Source organism: Anopheles bellator, chromosome 1 (genome assembly GCF_943735745.2).
Source record: "Anopheles bellator chromosome 1, idAnoBellAS_SP24_06.2, whole genome shotgun sequence".
Taxonomy (NCBI): domain Eukaryota; kingdom Metazoa; phylum Arthropoda; class Insecta; order Diptera; family Culicidae; genus Anopheles; species Anopheles bellator.
In genome coordinates this window covers 26,277,427-26,292,611 of record NC_071285.1, presented here as the reverse complement: position 1 = coordinate 26,292,611, position 15,185 = coordinate 26,277,427, and the positions used below count along the sequence as shown (strand labels likewise).

Sequence of the window (15,185 nt, the reverse complement as noted above, 5' to 3'; positions counted from 1 at the left end):
CAAAATATGGTCACTTCCGAGACGATCCCGAGTCGCTCTCTCTCTCTTTCTCCGTAATCAAACCGATGGCACCTCTTCTTGAAGAATGGGTATCTGCTGCTGACTGTGCATTTCTTTTATAGAAGGCAGCGGAAGACTTATTGGCCTAAAATTTACCAGCCGACATCATGAGGCCGCTTGATAGGGAAAAGTGGAGATACAAGAATGTTGTGTCTTATCTGAGGCTATGGGTTCATGTTCTCGATGTCGGAAGCGTAGTGTTAAAGCGGTTTGCAAGATATTCGTTTGTTTATTATCTCCCTAGTGTAGTACCTGTGTATCGCGTATCTCCATTTCTGCAGCTTGATCAATGTCAGCCCTTAACTGTGGAGCACGGACGCACGCGTGACGCAACAAGTGCAGACGGGTACTTAATAAGGACGATTACAAAAACACTGATTGATGCGCTTACAAGAATCATTTCCGTAAGGGATGTTACCGACGGCAAGCCAATGGCGTGACGCAGTCTTTTCTAGAAGGTATCCAATTCGCTTTGATAGTGGCAGTAGCATTACTAAGCAGATTCACAGTCCTAACAGGCTAGTCAATAAGGAGAATAGCTTAATGTTATTTTTAATTTGACACTACGCACTTTTAAGCAAAACATGTTATTTAGCTTCACCATCGTTTCGAAATATTTTTTTTTCTTCAAACCACAACGTCTAACACCGATGACGATGTGTGACGATTTTCAACTTACTGTGCATAGTAAAATATGTAGCCGTAAAATAAAAGAGTATCATATTTAATTAATTTCGCATTTGGGTCTATTCCACGAATACTTCTTGATTATGGATTTATGACTATGAAATTATGATTATGATTATTAAATTAAGACCAAAATGTACCGAAACTGTTTAATTACATTAAAATCCACAAATGGTCAAGGGCGTTTTCGTGGAATGTAGATAATAATAAACCTTAATAAAAAAGCTTAATGTGGTGTTCGTTTAATTACAGTTGTATTTTTTTCTAATATATGATATCAACAAATTAATGTAATTTAAATCATTTCTTACGACTCTTCTTTGTGAAAGTGGTAAAGTGGTCAGTTGTGTAGATCAGCTTACAGTCATGACAGGATGATTAAAACCCATCGGACCAACTTGCTGCCAGCATTACCAAGCCGGAATAGATAACAGGGAAGCCCCGAAAGTCGAAATATTGGAATTCCAACACAACGATAGAGAGGGATACATTCTTAGAACGGGTTGAGCGACATTCCTCACGGAATCAATTCATCATACGCCTTTAAGTAGAGACTACATTGCCGTAGAGAGATTGTATGTCTATATAAAGTGTCCCGTGGGCCGCTGAGCTAGCCATATTTGCGCATTTGTAGCCTTGAAGGAACGTCTTCGTACTTGCTGGCAAGATAGCAAACCGCAACATGAAAGGTACGTGGACATTCGGTCGTGTACAGCCGGTCTTGTGGTTCGATCTCTGAGCTTTACTCCAACATTTCAGGTTTCGCGCTCGTTATACTGTGCGCTGTCGTGACTCAGCTTGCAGTTGCTCAGGAGCCCTACTGTGGACCGGACGACGATTTTTTTGCCGCGGCCCCGGATTGTGCCTGGTTCTACGCGTGTCGCAATGGCATTGTGGAGCTTCTCCCATGCCCATCGGGTACCCTGTGGAACCAAAATATTGACCGGTGTGATGCGGAAGCGAACGTTGTTTGCCCGGTATGGTGGTTCAGGTTCAGTTGTTGAGAGGCGAGCGAAATGAGTGAACTGTTTGACATTGTTCTTGATTCCACACAGGGTGAGGCAACTCCTGCGCCACCACCGTCTCCGACACCGGCACCAACCGTACCGGGCCCGGTTACCACCAGCGACCCATCGGCAACTTCACCTCCGGTCACTTTTATGCCCGACGTGGAAGGAGCTCTGCCAATCCTTTTCCCTCCGTCGGAGTGTCCGTCCGGGATAAAGGCGTTCCTGGTCCACGAATCCAACTGCAGACGGTATTTCTATTGTTTGTACGGGATGAGGCACGCGCAGGTCTGTCCGTTTATGCACAAGTTTGACTTCATGCGAGGCCACTGTGTCCCCGAGGATGATGCAGCGCTCAGGTGCTTCGCCGACATTGACTAAAGTGGACGTGGATCCGTCGTTACGTAGTAGGCATTGGAGAAGTAAGCGAAATATCTTCAATACGTCACCAGACGTCATAAAATAATTGAGCATTAAAAAGACGAAAGTTTATTTCTCCTAGTGACTCCAGACGCCACGCTTCCTTCCTCGAATTGGGCCGACCCACGGATGCACAATAAAAAGATTAGAATAGTAGAACACGGCGAAGGTATTCAGATTTTATTACATTAACTGCCGCTTCCTCCTACGAGATCCCAGGGTTACTTTCAAGATCATCCGCCGACTCTTCGATAAGTCATCGGTTAGCACGGTCAGCATGTACCAAAGACACATTCGCCCAGGACCGGGTCGAAGTATTTAAACATTTGGCAAACCTGCACGCGCGCTATTCCGTGCAGACAGAAGATGTACTTTCCGCACTTTTCCGGATGTGGCAGAATGCTGCTCCCCTCCAACGGACAGCCGTAAGGATTCTCGAAGATTGCCTGTATCGAGTACACATCGCGCGTTGTTATTGAACGTATGGCGGTTACCATGGCACCCGTACGTACCTGACACTTGGCATTCTCTGGACTGTCGCACGTCATGGTCGCCTTGTTCCACTGCAGCACCGTTGGGCACTTCATCGCAATCGGATTGCCATGGTAGCACAGGACGTACGAAGAACAGTCGGTCGGTACTGGCAGATAGGTAGGGCGCAGCGGATCATCTACCGTTGGGCAAGAAGCCGTCGGTGAAGCAGTGGTTCCGGTGCCAGCGGTCGTTGCTGGTGTAGTCCCCGTCCCCGACGTCGTCGTCGTGAGATCTTCAAACCACGGTGGCAGGGGAACTGATCCGCAATCGACTTTATCGGGAAAATCACAAATTTCGTCGGCCGCATTGAACAGCATGTCGGTTGGACACTGGCCAGTACCGGCCGGCATCCCGTTTTGGCACAGCAGAAACTGTTCACAGGACAGCGGGTTGAGTACCTTCGTTTCGTCGGGCTTTCCTTGGCAAATTTCCATCGGATTGAAGTCCTGCGCCACGATGCCGACATCAAGCAGCAGCAGCATAACCGCCGAGCAGAAGACCGCGCGGGAAAGAATTCGGTTGGCGATCATTTTTCGCAATGCAACGGGAGGAGTACATCAGCAGCGACACTTCTGGGCACACACTGCACTCAGCTCTCTGCTGGGGCTGTCTAATATATCGCCGAAGATATTCTAGAGGCCAGAGGCACGCGTATATTGACGTCCTCGGTGCTGTCAGGCGATCTATCAATGTGATGCAACGACGCTGTCAATCACCGTTTCCTTCCGAGTGGGCCCCGAATTCGCCCAGCAACCGACCGGGATAGCCTTGGCGGTGACGTTTGGCACCCGAAAAAACCCATTTAATGAATGGCATCTGAAGGTCCAATCATCGACCTTCCGATTCCGATTCGCAATGTCCGATTCGCAGGCCGGGCGGCGTACGTTGCAAAAGACGATAATTCGCACCACATCCGGTGTGCATCAGGCGCTGTCATGCTTTAGTAGTACTTTGCGACTTGGTCTGACGGAAGCAATGTTGCGACCACTACACCCCACTGGCGGTTGCCCGTGTGCCCGGCCGCCCGATGGAGGATCAATTTTATCGTCGAATCAGACACAAACACGATAAGCTATCGGTGGCAAGCGGGACCATATTTCCTGTTTACGTGACCCGACAACTGTTATGGCGTTTTGGTCTTCGTTTGAACACCTTTCGGCCGTTGGTCTTAAAATAGAAGTTTTTTTGCAGCGCCGGGAACTCGTCATTCTGACTAGAATAAAAAATAAATCTAGTTCCTAGATTTATTATTAATAATTTTGTTATTATTATTTATTATTATTATTATTTATTTTTTATATTATTTATTATTTTAGTAGGGACATTTCTGATGGTGCCACGTTGTTGTGGGTATATGTGTTTGAAAGGTAAATCCTTTCCAGAATTCCAGTCGAAATTTCATTTGGTCCACTGGAAACACATATAGCCACATCAAAGTGGCACAACCAGAAATGTCCGTATTGAAAAAGTCCTGTTTACTTTGGAACAGACTGTGTATTATATCAGGTTGGGGAAAAAGAAATCGACGTTTTTTGCATGAACTTCAAAACTTTATGTAACTAGGGGGCTACACGAAGCGTGAAAACTAGCGTAAAATTAATTTGTAATGTCAAAACGTTTACGCTTCGTGTGGCAGCAAAAATATAAAAACGAAACGTGAAACGTGTTTACGTTCGTGTTTTTGGTCCAAGAAAATAGAAATAGAAGAGAAATTAATTGATTTCTGAATTTTTTTATCTGTTTTTTCCGATTTTGTTGCTATACCAGCGAATAAAAACATAAATTATTCTCTGTTTGTAAGCAAAGCGTATGAAAAAAATAATTACGCTCGGGTTTACGGCTCGCGCGAGGCGTAAACGTTTTGACAGAGGCGCAGCAGTTTGGCATTAATCGTTAATGTCAAAAACATTACGGAACACCTCATGTAGCCCCACAGTAAGATGTTCCAATGGTCCGATTTACGTCAGATATGCACCATTTTGTTGGAAAATTTGTTGCATTTTTAAAAACATTTTAATGCTTCTTTCGAAGAAGGCTTAGTCGTTATTGCTGAAAAACTCAAGAAAACCATTTTCACAATCCTTTTTTGATTTCAGTTTTTCATCACTCAGGAAATTTTGTGTTTGGCTATACGGAAGCAACTCATAATAAACGATTCCTTTCAAGTCCCACCTTATAATTTCCCAGTAAAACCAGTAAAGTTTCCCATAAGAAGAAGAAGAAGGTGAACTTTGGTCATTTCTATGATTTTATCGACATTTTCGATGACGTGTATGCCTAGGCTTGAACATAAAAAATAATTGAGAAAAGTAAACGAAACCATAATTACACATTAATAGCTTTTAGAACATCGGCCCCATAATCAGCATGCACAATTTCAGCGGTGCAGCTTTAATTTTCACCGTTTTCAAAGAAAAACTGTAAAATGTAACGAATTTTCTCTTAGTTGACCTCAATTGTTAACACCCATTAGCATTAGTTAACACCCATTAAGCATTATTTTAAGTGTAAAGTATTATCTTTATTACGATCCGAAACTTGAAGCTGTGCGATCGATACTTCACGAGATATCGATTACAAAAGGCATGTGTCGTGAAAAATGTCGATTACTTTTTCCCCAACCTGAAATATAGATTTAATATAGACGCCTTTTTCTGCAGGTGGTGCTAGTTCTTGGAACACATCGTTCGGCGAAAGAGTCCCAGTCGGTTAGGAACGGGCAGCGTTGGACGGATGCTTTTCCATTTTGGCAAAACAGAAACAGCTCACAAAATTGAGGATGCCCCGTAAACACCTCGCCAGATGACGGACAGTACAGGTTGATGTTATCGATTGCGGTGTTAGTGGCCTTGCAGTTGGCTTCGTCCTGAGGTTGGCACTGCTTGGCACTATCATTCCAATGGGTTCCCGGAGCACAGTGCATTAGGAAAGGTTTCTGCTGAATGCATATGTAGTACTCGTCGCAACTGGTCGGACTGCCAGTGAATAGTACGTCGGTCGCTGATGCTTGCTGACACAACGGGACCGGAGTCTCGATGGCATCCTGGCCACAGGGCACCCTGCGCGGGTCGTCACAGTAAAGGTGTTCGTCGTTCCAATATTTGCCATCCACACAGCTATGTAGAATTGGCATGCGATTAACACAGATGTAGTATTGAGAGCAATTGGTAGAGCTTTTAACGAAACGAGGTTTGTTGGGATCAGATTCGAGGCAGACGGCTTCCGGATTCACCGTTGTGCCTTCCGTTGTTGTGTCGATCTCTGGTAGAGTTGGTGCCGGAGTGAACGTGGTTCCAGATGTGGTCGATTTTGGAGTCGTAGACGCAGTAGTAGAAGGCATAACTGGTGTGGCAGACACGTCAATGGATGTTGTCGTTACACTTTCAGTGGTGGTTCTACAGTCCGTAGCATCAAACGAGCACACATCAACCGAGTGGTAGAACATTCCGCTGGGACAACTACCGTGGACAACCGAGTTTTCATTACACTGGAAAAACTTTGTGCAATCTTCAGGATCGGCAACGATCGAGCTGACTGCGATTCCAACACACGCATCGTTACTTGACTGTTGGCCGTATGTTAACGCAAGTATCACGTTTATCACAAACCAACCGGAAATTAAATTGAACATCGTTATTCTACGTTCAACAATGGCACTGTGTTTGGTACACTCAGTTCACGGTACTGTTGGCCAGTCGCTTGTGGAAGAACCATTAAATAGCTGTGACTTGATGGGAGCGAAACGCAAAGCAACGCACTATCGTGCATTTAAAACTAGGGCAACAGGTGGAGAGTTGTGTTATCGATGCTCTACTTTTCTACTATGATATGATAACAAACTATTACTTTTGGCAATTGACAAACTATCTCTTTTCGACAACGAAACATCGACCAAATGGAGTGTTGTTGTGTCTATAGATTTCGTAAAACCATTGTACCAAACTGGACGGCGTGGAAACTGGATTTTTTAAAATAAATGCAAACATTCATGGAACCAAAAAATAGTTTTTGATTGTTTTTCGGAATGAATGTTATTTTGTTATTTTTTATCGAATATTTGCCACCAACGTCATTGAATCTTTCAGCGTGCGTACTCATTAAGTCTTTAATGGTTGCTTAGGAAGTGTAGTATGAATTTTAACTTACATGGTGATCGCCCCTAGGGGGGCACTTATTGAAGACTTCGCAGCAACTACCAACTAACAACCTAACTAGTTATAAAACGGTACTCTTTTACACTTATCGTTTACATATGGTCTCAACTCATTTTTTGCTCATTTTTTACGTATCAAACAGCTACGATGATTCCTAAATTCCAACCGCATTCGTATGTTCTGAAGTATCAAATCTATGGTGATGTTTGGTATGGTGTTAACAGTTTAATACCATTGATTTACCCCGTTAATCTTCAGATCCCGGCACAAAATCTTCGTTTGACAAACTTGATCCAATTAATTCTTCTTTTGCATTCTTCGAAGAAATGATGATGCCAAATATCAGGGATTCACCAGGACATATTGAACGCCATACAAAAATTTGGTGAACAATAACAATTTGGAAGTCTTGGAAGAAAATGAGTTTTTAAGACCTCAGTGTAGATGATAGACGTAGAGTGATATTTTGTTTCTAGAAAACCATTATTCACAAAATCTTATATGAGCACACATTGATTTATCTATATACACTGCTGGCCAATAAAATAGGTAAAAGTATTTACGCTCCGTTATTTGATCATTTTTCAAAACCCATTGCATTCAGAGGTATTACAATGTAGCACAATTTTTCCTTACACACTTGTCCTATTATCAAAAGTCAATATTTTATTTCAAATTTAGTCAGTACCCCGTGTAGCCACCGTTGTTTTGGAGCACTTTTTGCACTCTTCTTGGCAGTGAATCGACCAAATCCTGACATGTTTTTACTGGAATGGAATACCATTCCTGCTGCACTTTTTGCCACAATGCATCTCGATTTGAAAAATATTGTCCAGCTACCTTTTGCTTCAAGGTATTCCACAAGTTTTCAATAGGGTTTAAGTCAAGAGACTGACTTGGCCAAGGCAAAACTGACACATTATTGCCATCAAACCAAGCTTGGGATCGTTTTCTTGTTGAAATACCCATCTTAGTGGTATGTTTTCTTCTGAGTAAGGCAGCATAACGTCTTTCATAATTTCAAATGAGGACCTATACCAGATCGTGAAAAATATTCCCAAATCATGATTATTCCACCTATATGTCTTACTTTTTTTTGTAAACCTGGGATAGCATTATTTGCTAGCAGGTTGTCGAACATTTCACTGAGAGTCTGTTCGAAACAAATATATTTTGGTTTCGTCGCTTCATAAAATATAATGCCATTTTTTTGTATCCTTTAGTACCTTCCCAAGAACGATGTTGAGCAGCAAACTGTTACTTAATTTTTTTTTCTATAGTGGTACTTTTCTTGCAATTAGCCATGGTAGATAGGCTTCTTGCATTATAGTCATTCTGGTAACATAGGTAGATAGGCATTCTGGTAACAGACCTCTCACTTTTGACATAAATATCACCAACATAGAAAAAAATTACGTAGACTAGTGTATCTACTTAGATGTACTTATAGTATCAGTTTGGTGATCATTTGTTTAGTAGTGGCCTGAGTACAGTTCAAATTGTACGAGCTCTGAGAAACGGAGAATCTGAGAATCTGAGAATCTAAGAATCTTAGATCTGAGATCAGATCTTAGATCTCAGGTTGTTCATTTGATTTCTCAGATTGTTCTTACGCCTGATAATAAGACAAAAAATGTAGTGTATCACAAGGTGCTTAGCTGAAGAAATAGAGAAACCCCAAAAAACCTATTAAAGAATTGGTAATATACTAGATTTTATTTATTTATCCTAATAAAAACACGAACCAGCTAAAATCCAAAATCTGTTTACTTATTGCCCCTGGGGCGGAACAAAGTTTGCCGGGTCTGCGTGTTTATTATAACTACACGACGGTTATACAACTGTTATAACCAGTTGTATAACCTTAATGCCCTTAATGAGAAAGTTATTTGAGAATACCGTCCTGCTAGAAATTGGGAACACTCAAATGAACTTTTCATTGCTTTTCTTTAGTTATCTGGGTGAAGGGCCAATGCACTGAATTTGACCGCAGATGTGTTGCAATAATATAAAATGTAAATGTACTATAGTAAAAGAAGCAATTGTAAAGTATAACAATAGTTTTGCATTTACATGCTCTTAATATTGTGTCCAGTTTTATTTGATGCTAGAACAGACAATTGAAAACAGAGTGCGCTGAGCTCGGGGTCAGTTGTGAAAATTGCACGAGTGTGTCGCCGCGTCCCAGACCAGACCGTCATCACAGCGTTTCAGCAGCGACTTCCCCTTGTAGCACAGATAGTAGTGTCGCTCGCTCTTCGGATGCTTTACCCAACGGGCCAGATCGTCCTGGCAGTGCACCTTCTTCGGAACGAGCGTTGGCTCGTTCACCTCGGTGTATGGCGTAAAGTTCTGACACTTCGACTCGGCGATCGTCGTGCACCAGTTGTTGAGCGGATCCCAGTGCAGCCCAGGGGCGCAGCTATGAGGGTGAAACTTTCCATTGTAGCAATAGAAGTACCTAAAGAGGTTGACACGAGGATCGATTAGCACGTGTTCCGGGTCCGAGTTGGACCGCTGAAAAGGTGACAGACACATACTTGGAGCAGTCGAAGCGATCGGCCACAAAAATCAGCTTCTGTGGATCGTCCCTTTCCGGGCAGACGCGCTCCTGCAGATCACAGCGGGCCAGTTCCGGGACGGTACAAGTTCCCTGTGCTGGGTTGAAGTGCAAACCCGGGGCGCACCGCTGCAGCACGGGGGTTCCGTCGAAGCACAGCACGTACTGCGAGCAGCTGCGTCTGTGCGGAATGCTCAGCACACCCTGGCTGGGGCAGGTGTACTCTCCGGCCTGGAAGTCCGGGTGCCCGTTCTCGTCAAAGATGATTTCATCGCTCGGCACGACCGTGGGCGGTAAAATTACGGGCAGCTTGGCCGTGCAGGACACCAGGTCCGCTGGCAAGCACAGCCGACGGAAGTTGTCCCAGAACAGGCCCGGCTCGCACTCACCCGACGAGATGTATCCGCCCAGGCAGATCCGGTACCGGCTGCAGCTGTACTCGTCCTGGAACGTGGCGCCATTTCGCTTACCGATGCATTCCTGGTCGAACGCTAGCGTGATACTAACAATACCAGCGAACAGAGTCGCGGCAACAAAATTCATTACTGTGTCGAGTAATCGTGAACGGTTCGGAAGTGAAGCAACGGGCCTCAACGGTTTGCACCAGTTTTCTACCAGAGCGAACTCGACACTCGGCTAGGTTTTCGCAACGGTATTGTGAACCACAATGTGAGCCGCTGACTGTTAAAGAATTGTATTTATCTGTATCGCACCCGGTACGCCAGGACAGACCCGAACACTGGCCGGCGACTATCAGTCTAAGTGACGCCGTGTCGCATAAATTGGAAAGTTTAGTAAACACACACTTATCGATCTGTATCGGAGTCGATGATATCTGGGTCCTGTGGGCGATCGATCGATCGCGATACTGCATGAATAGTAAATGTCTGTCGTGGCCGAAACGATGTGATGGGGGACTGAAACTGCAATCTTTTGCGTTCCCAGTACCGCGCTGCTCTGACTTACTTAAGTCGGTTTGGCGAATTTTTGCTAACACGATGTGAGATGGCCATCTCGCAAAGTGATGCATTTTAACAACGGTTGAACTAGATTAGGTTGTTCGATTACATTGACTGCTGACAGTTGTGTGGGGTTCAGTTGTTCGGCCAATTTCGACCGTATCTCCAGTGGAAGTAACAACGCCTGCCTGTGTATCAAGGTCATGCCCAATCGGAGGGCCTATCAGTGACTAAAGCGCTACACTTTATTCATCCTCTAGATTTTATCTGTCACCTTAGGTGCCTCTCAACACTTTTCTCCCACAAACTCCTGAACTTGGACTCTTAACGGACTCTTAAACAGCTGCCTCTAGAAGTAACTTTGGACCTCCTAGTTATGCTGTTTTGGCAACATTAGCTTGTTTTGATATTTGATGAGTTCAGGTCGAAAAAAAAAATTAGTTTGCAACCGATCTTATAAAGGGTTAGACCATGCTAATTTTTGTGCCTGAAGATGACGTTTGCGACGATTATTGTTTTTCTGCTACCAGTCGAAGAAAACTGCTGAAAAAATGCATCAAATGATTGTCGAAGTTTGTTTTTGGAAGATCACAGAGGTTTGAGTGCTTTAAAAAATGTTAAAATTGCGATATTGACTTAACAAGCAAAGAGCGTCGGAGGACTCAAAAAACAAACGGACTTTCTGGTGGAACAGAAAGGTGTGGTGTATCACAAGCTCATAGAAACCGATGATGAAACCGTTAACACAAATCGTTATTGACAACAAATGATCAATTTGCACCATGCATTGGTCGAAAAACGGCTAGAATGCCATGTTTTGTCGAGCGCCATGGAGGCGCCAGGTTTGGCTCAATAGAGATAGTAGAAATTTATAGCTAGTGATGGCACATACTTTGAATAAAACAAAAATGCTCGTTTCAATTGTAACAAACATTTGATTTCTTTAAAAAAAGTCTGATTTTACAGTTTAAGACCAGTAACATCAAGTCTTTATTTTATTCTTGATGGAGAGCAACCAAAACAGGCCAAGTACTTGGTCAAGACTTTTTATAACTCTCTTAACGATGGATTAAAATAATACGTAACTCTCAGGTGGCATTGGATGGCGGATGACGAACCATGCAATGTGACATGTTTGCTGGGACGTTTCTCGGACTTTTCGCGATCGTTTCAATTGTTCAAGAAATTTTGGATTTTTATGCATACTGGGTTGTTCAATAAGTTTTGCGGTTCCATATCAGAGTGGCGCTGCTACTGACCTAAGTTTTGTTATAGTGGTACACTCTCCACATTAACGTATGTAAAGTTTCACTTCAATCTGTCAATTCAATTTTTGTTTACAAGTCATTGAGTATCGACGTGTCATAGTATTTTTCAAAAAATAAAATTGTGTTTTTCTTATCGAACCGCATAACATTTTGAACAACCTGATAAAAGGAGGTATATTCTATTGCTTTCATCGCTTTATCGATATCACTTCATCAGTTAACAAGATGACTGAATTGGTCATGTTTTGTTTCGTTTACTTTTCAAGTTTTTCGGGTTTCGAGTTGTTTGGAGGTCCGGATTATTTAATGGTCTCCCGGTATGAAAGCTGCTGTTATCATAATCTCCTGCAGACGATATTCGTACCTCTGCGGGAACACCAGCAACCGGATTACAATTTTCGTTTATCTCGTTCCACGAAGATAATAATAATAAGTAATTCAGGGCAGACAGAAGATAAACCAATTCGGTAAGCTATCTGCGTGCCTTTGTCATCCCAGCCTCACTTTACTGGATGCGACAAAATATGGGATGTTATAAATTGGCCTAATGCCTACCTAACAACCCGATTAAACCCATCTAAGATGAGTGAGCGATTGTTCGTTTTAGTCACGGCCCTGGCCGTGCTCCGTTCTACTGTTCACACCGAAAAAGTCGGCAAAGGATGGGCCCACAAGTGGTCGAGAGGAAAGTACAACTGGTCGGAAAAAACACCCGACGAAAGCTCGTCAAACGAAACATTCGAAACGGAGGTTCCAGATGCAGACACGTGCACCGGACAACCAAATGGGACCGTTTTACCTTCGTTGAGTATGTCCTCAAGTTTCGTCACCTGTCAAGGAGGGATCGAAAGCTCTCCAGTCGCATGCGTGCCAAGTGGAACCGTTTTTGATTTGGTGAGAGGTGTTTGCGATTACAAACCGAGTGGCCGTTGTACGATAGGCGAGCCCACGCAGCCAGTCACGTTTAGGGCAGTTGATACCGAGACGGAGGCTACTGATACGCTTGGCTCAGCACCGAGCGCACTGGATGACTCGTGCAAAGGCGTCATCGTTCACATGATTTCAAATCCAGGCGATTGCGGCAAATTTATCGTTTGCCTGTTGGGGAGATCACGCGCTTCTGTGGAACAAACCAGGCTTTTTATCCTGTTCTGAAGATCTGCGCATTTGGCGATCCGAATGCGTGTGATGGAAACGAAAACCTAAAATAAACACTGAACCAGCAGACTGTTGTTTTTAAATTATTCGTTTAACAAACAAGGTTCATAAGTGTTGACCAAAACAAGACAGCAGTTAAGATTATTTTTATCTTTCCCCATTCCTCAAGACTAAACGGTGGCGTTGCGCTCCTGAATATCACGAACTGGTTGCAGTCATGTGGAAAAGGTTTCAGATCAATGTTCACATCCTTGAGTTGAGTTTAGAGCTTCCTAGAGTAGCCAGTAAAGATCACGTAGAATATGATAAATGATACAAATCAACTTTTCGGCTCGTGGAATCTACTGAATTCGCCATGGAATATTATTTCGATGGTTTGAACTATCTCAAACAGTTCCTTGTTTGTTCACTGAACGTACGAAGTAACCCGCTGGTACACGTCCATCCAGATTTGGCTGGGTTGGCACGTATCAGGATCACCGAAACCGCAGATCAGCAAACGCGGTATGAAGATGAAGTTCCGAGGACACCGCTTTACGTTCGGCTGCCGCAAAATGCAGATGATGTACCGTGTACAGTCCCTCGGATGGGGCAGTATGCCAATCGTGATGCCTCGGCAAACGTTCGACGGTACTTCCGGATCGGGCGGGGGTCGGGTTGGCTCCAGCGTTGTGGTCGGTGGCCCCTCGGTGGTTGGAGGACTCGAGTCTGGCTCGAAGCACTCCACGTTCTCCGGACGATCGCAGACCTCGCGCTGCCAGTCGAACTGTGTCCCTTGTGGCTGGCAGCCGATTTCTTCGGCGATATCTTCGTTTTCACAGCGGAAGAAGTTGCTGCAGTTGCGCGAAGGGGCCAGCGATCCGTCCGGACGCCCGGCACATGCACCTCCCTCGTAGCACTGCACGTTTTCCGCGTGATCGCACACCTCTCGCCGGTAGTCGAACAGGGTACCGGCGGGAACACACGTGACCTCCTCGTTTTCCATCTCGTTCATGCAGATGATGAAGTTGGAGCAGTTGTGCGCCGGCAGAAGGGTGCCATTCGCACGGCCCGTGCAGCGGTTTTCCTCTGTCCAGCAGGTCACGAACTCCGGGTGGTCACACACCTCCCGCTCGTAGTCGTACCAGGTGCCGGGCGGTAGACAGCCAACCTCAACCTCACGGCCACCGACACAGTTCACGAAGTTGGAACAGTTCAGCGACGGAAAGAGCGCTCCATCCGCTTGGCCCTCGCAGCGACCTCTGTCGGTGTTGGAGTGCGAGTAGCCAGCGAAGCCTGCCCCAAGAAGGCAGCAGAACCCGGCGATGGCGGCGAGTAATTTTTGCATTATCTACGCAAGCGTGTCCTAACTGACATTAGACTGGCCGCCTGTGAGCTTTATAGGCCCGGTGCTGGACTCGACTCATGGTTCGCTGATCCAAATCGGCTCCGATCGGATCGGGTTATCAAAAACCTGAGCCTCCGATACGTTGATACGGAAAAGTGGAATGTGGCCGAGCTTACGATTTGTGGCTACCTCTTCGATTAGATACGGGGGTCTCTATCCGAAAGGTCGTCTTGTTTAGGCATCGGAAGTTGGCGGCATTAGTGCACCCACTCCGACGGCACGTTTTCAATCTTTTTGATCGTTCCGATGAGTCGTGCTGTTGTGTGGTTTTGTATCTTTTCCAACTGGCAGTACTTCGTTGGGTTCGAATAAGTTTCCATGTAAGAGAGAGGTAGTCTCACTCTATCGCTTTTATAAGAAATTTCCCCATGAACGGTGTGCTGAATTTAGGTCGTTATCGTATCCATTATCGATTCGGTATCATGGGCAGTGTTGCCAGGAATGATTTATACGTTTAGATAGACCCGACATTATTAGCAGCGGCATTTAGCATAGACTTTATTTACTGTTTACCTGTGGATATAGGTCCTGCTGCTACAATTTCTTGTTAGAGTATAAATTCTTGATATCTTTTTTTTTTGTAAATGCACGGCCATTTCCGGTCCCGCCTGACACACAGCCACAGTGGTCCTTGGCTGGGTGTTGTGTTGTTTATATTTTAATTGCCTAAGTTTGGGAGGGATTAATATTATCTTATCCAGCACCGCTACACGATGCTCGAAGGTTGGCCTCCGGCGGCGCACTCTACGTTCGCGGGATCGTCACACTCCTCGGTGTCGGGATTGAACCACAAGCCGTTCGTACAATTCTGTGGATAAGGGCTCCCCTCGTAGCACGTGTAGTAGCGTTCGCAGTAGGTCGCACTAGGAACGAGGCTGTAGTTCGGCAGTCCGTCGCACAGATCGAGAGGATCCACCGTAGCCGGAGTGGGTAATTCGCTTGTAGTTGAGGGCACTTGGGTCGAAAATTCGCTTGTAGTTGACGACACCGG

The 15,185-nt window shown here is 44.8% G+C and overlaps 6 protein-coding genes across 6 annotated transcripts in view; 1 reads left to right on the top strand and 5 right to left on the bottom strand.

The window, feature by feature from the left end:
* Positions 1-1,429: 1,429 nt before the first annotated feature.
* LOC131215322 (peritrophin-1-like) lies at positions 1,430-2,135 on the top strand. The gene is made up of 3 exons (XM_058209711.1): positions 1,430-1,436; positions 1,507-1,724; positions 1,803-2,135. The coding sequence occupies exons 1-3, from the start codon at positions 1,430-1,432 to the stop codon at positions 2,133-2,135; spliced, it is 558 nt and encodes a 185-aa protein (XP_058065694.1).
* A 311-nt stretch (positions 2,136-2,446) lies between these two features.
* LOC131215321 (peritrophin-1-like) lies at positions 2,447-3,238 on the bottom strand. The gene has a single exon (XM_058209710.1). It carries the CDS (start codon positions 3,236-3,238, stop codon positions 2,447-2,449), a length of 792 nt encoding a protein of 263 aa, XP_058065693.1.
* A 2,105-nt stretch (positions 3,239-5,343) lies between these two features.
* Positions 5,344-6,339, bottom strand: LOC131215320 (probable chitinase 10). Its single transcript, XM_058209709.1, has one exon. The coding sequence runs from the start codon at positions 6,337-6,339 to the stop codon at positions 5,344-5,346; it is 996 nt and encodes a 331-aa protein (XP_058065692.1).
* Positions 6,340-9,010: 2,671 nt separating this feature from the next.
* LOC131215245 (probable chitinase 10) lies at positions 9,011-9,965 on the bottom strand. Its single transcript, XM_058209635.1, has 2 exons — positions 9,403-9,965; positions 9,011-9,323 (listed from the first exon to the last, which is right to left on the bottom strand). Exons 1-2 carry the CDS (start codon positions 9,963-9,965, stop codon positions 9,011-9,013), a joined length of 876 nt encoding a protein of 291 aa, XP_058065618.1.
* Positions 9,966-13,213: 3,248 nt separating this feature from the next.
* LOC131215234 (probable chitinase 10) lies at positions 13,214-14,134 on the bottom strand. Its single transcript, XM_058209624.1, has one exon. It carries the CDS (start codon positions 14,132-14,134, stop codon positions 13,214-13,216), a length of 921 nt encoding a protein of 306 aa, XP_058065607.1.
* Positions 14,135-14,900: 766 nt separating this feature from the next.
* LOC131215318 (uncharacterized) overlaps positions 14,901-15,185 on the bottom strand; it is a 4,856-nt gene continuing 4,571 nt past the window's right edge. Inside the window, exon 5 of the mRNA XM_058209708.1 lies at positions 14,901-15,173. Within this exon, the coding sequence (XP_058065691.1) occupies positions 14,901-15,173 (273 nt within the window). The remainder of the gene's footprint in view (positions 15,174-15,185) is intronic.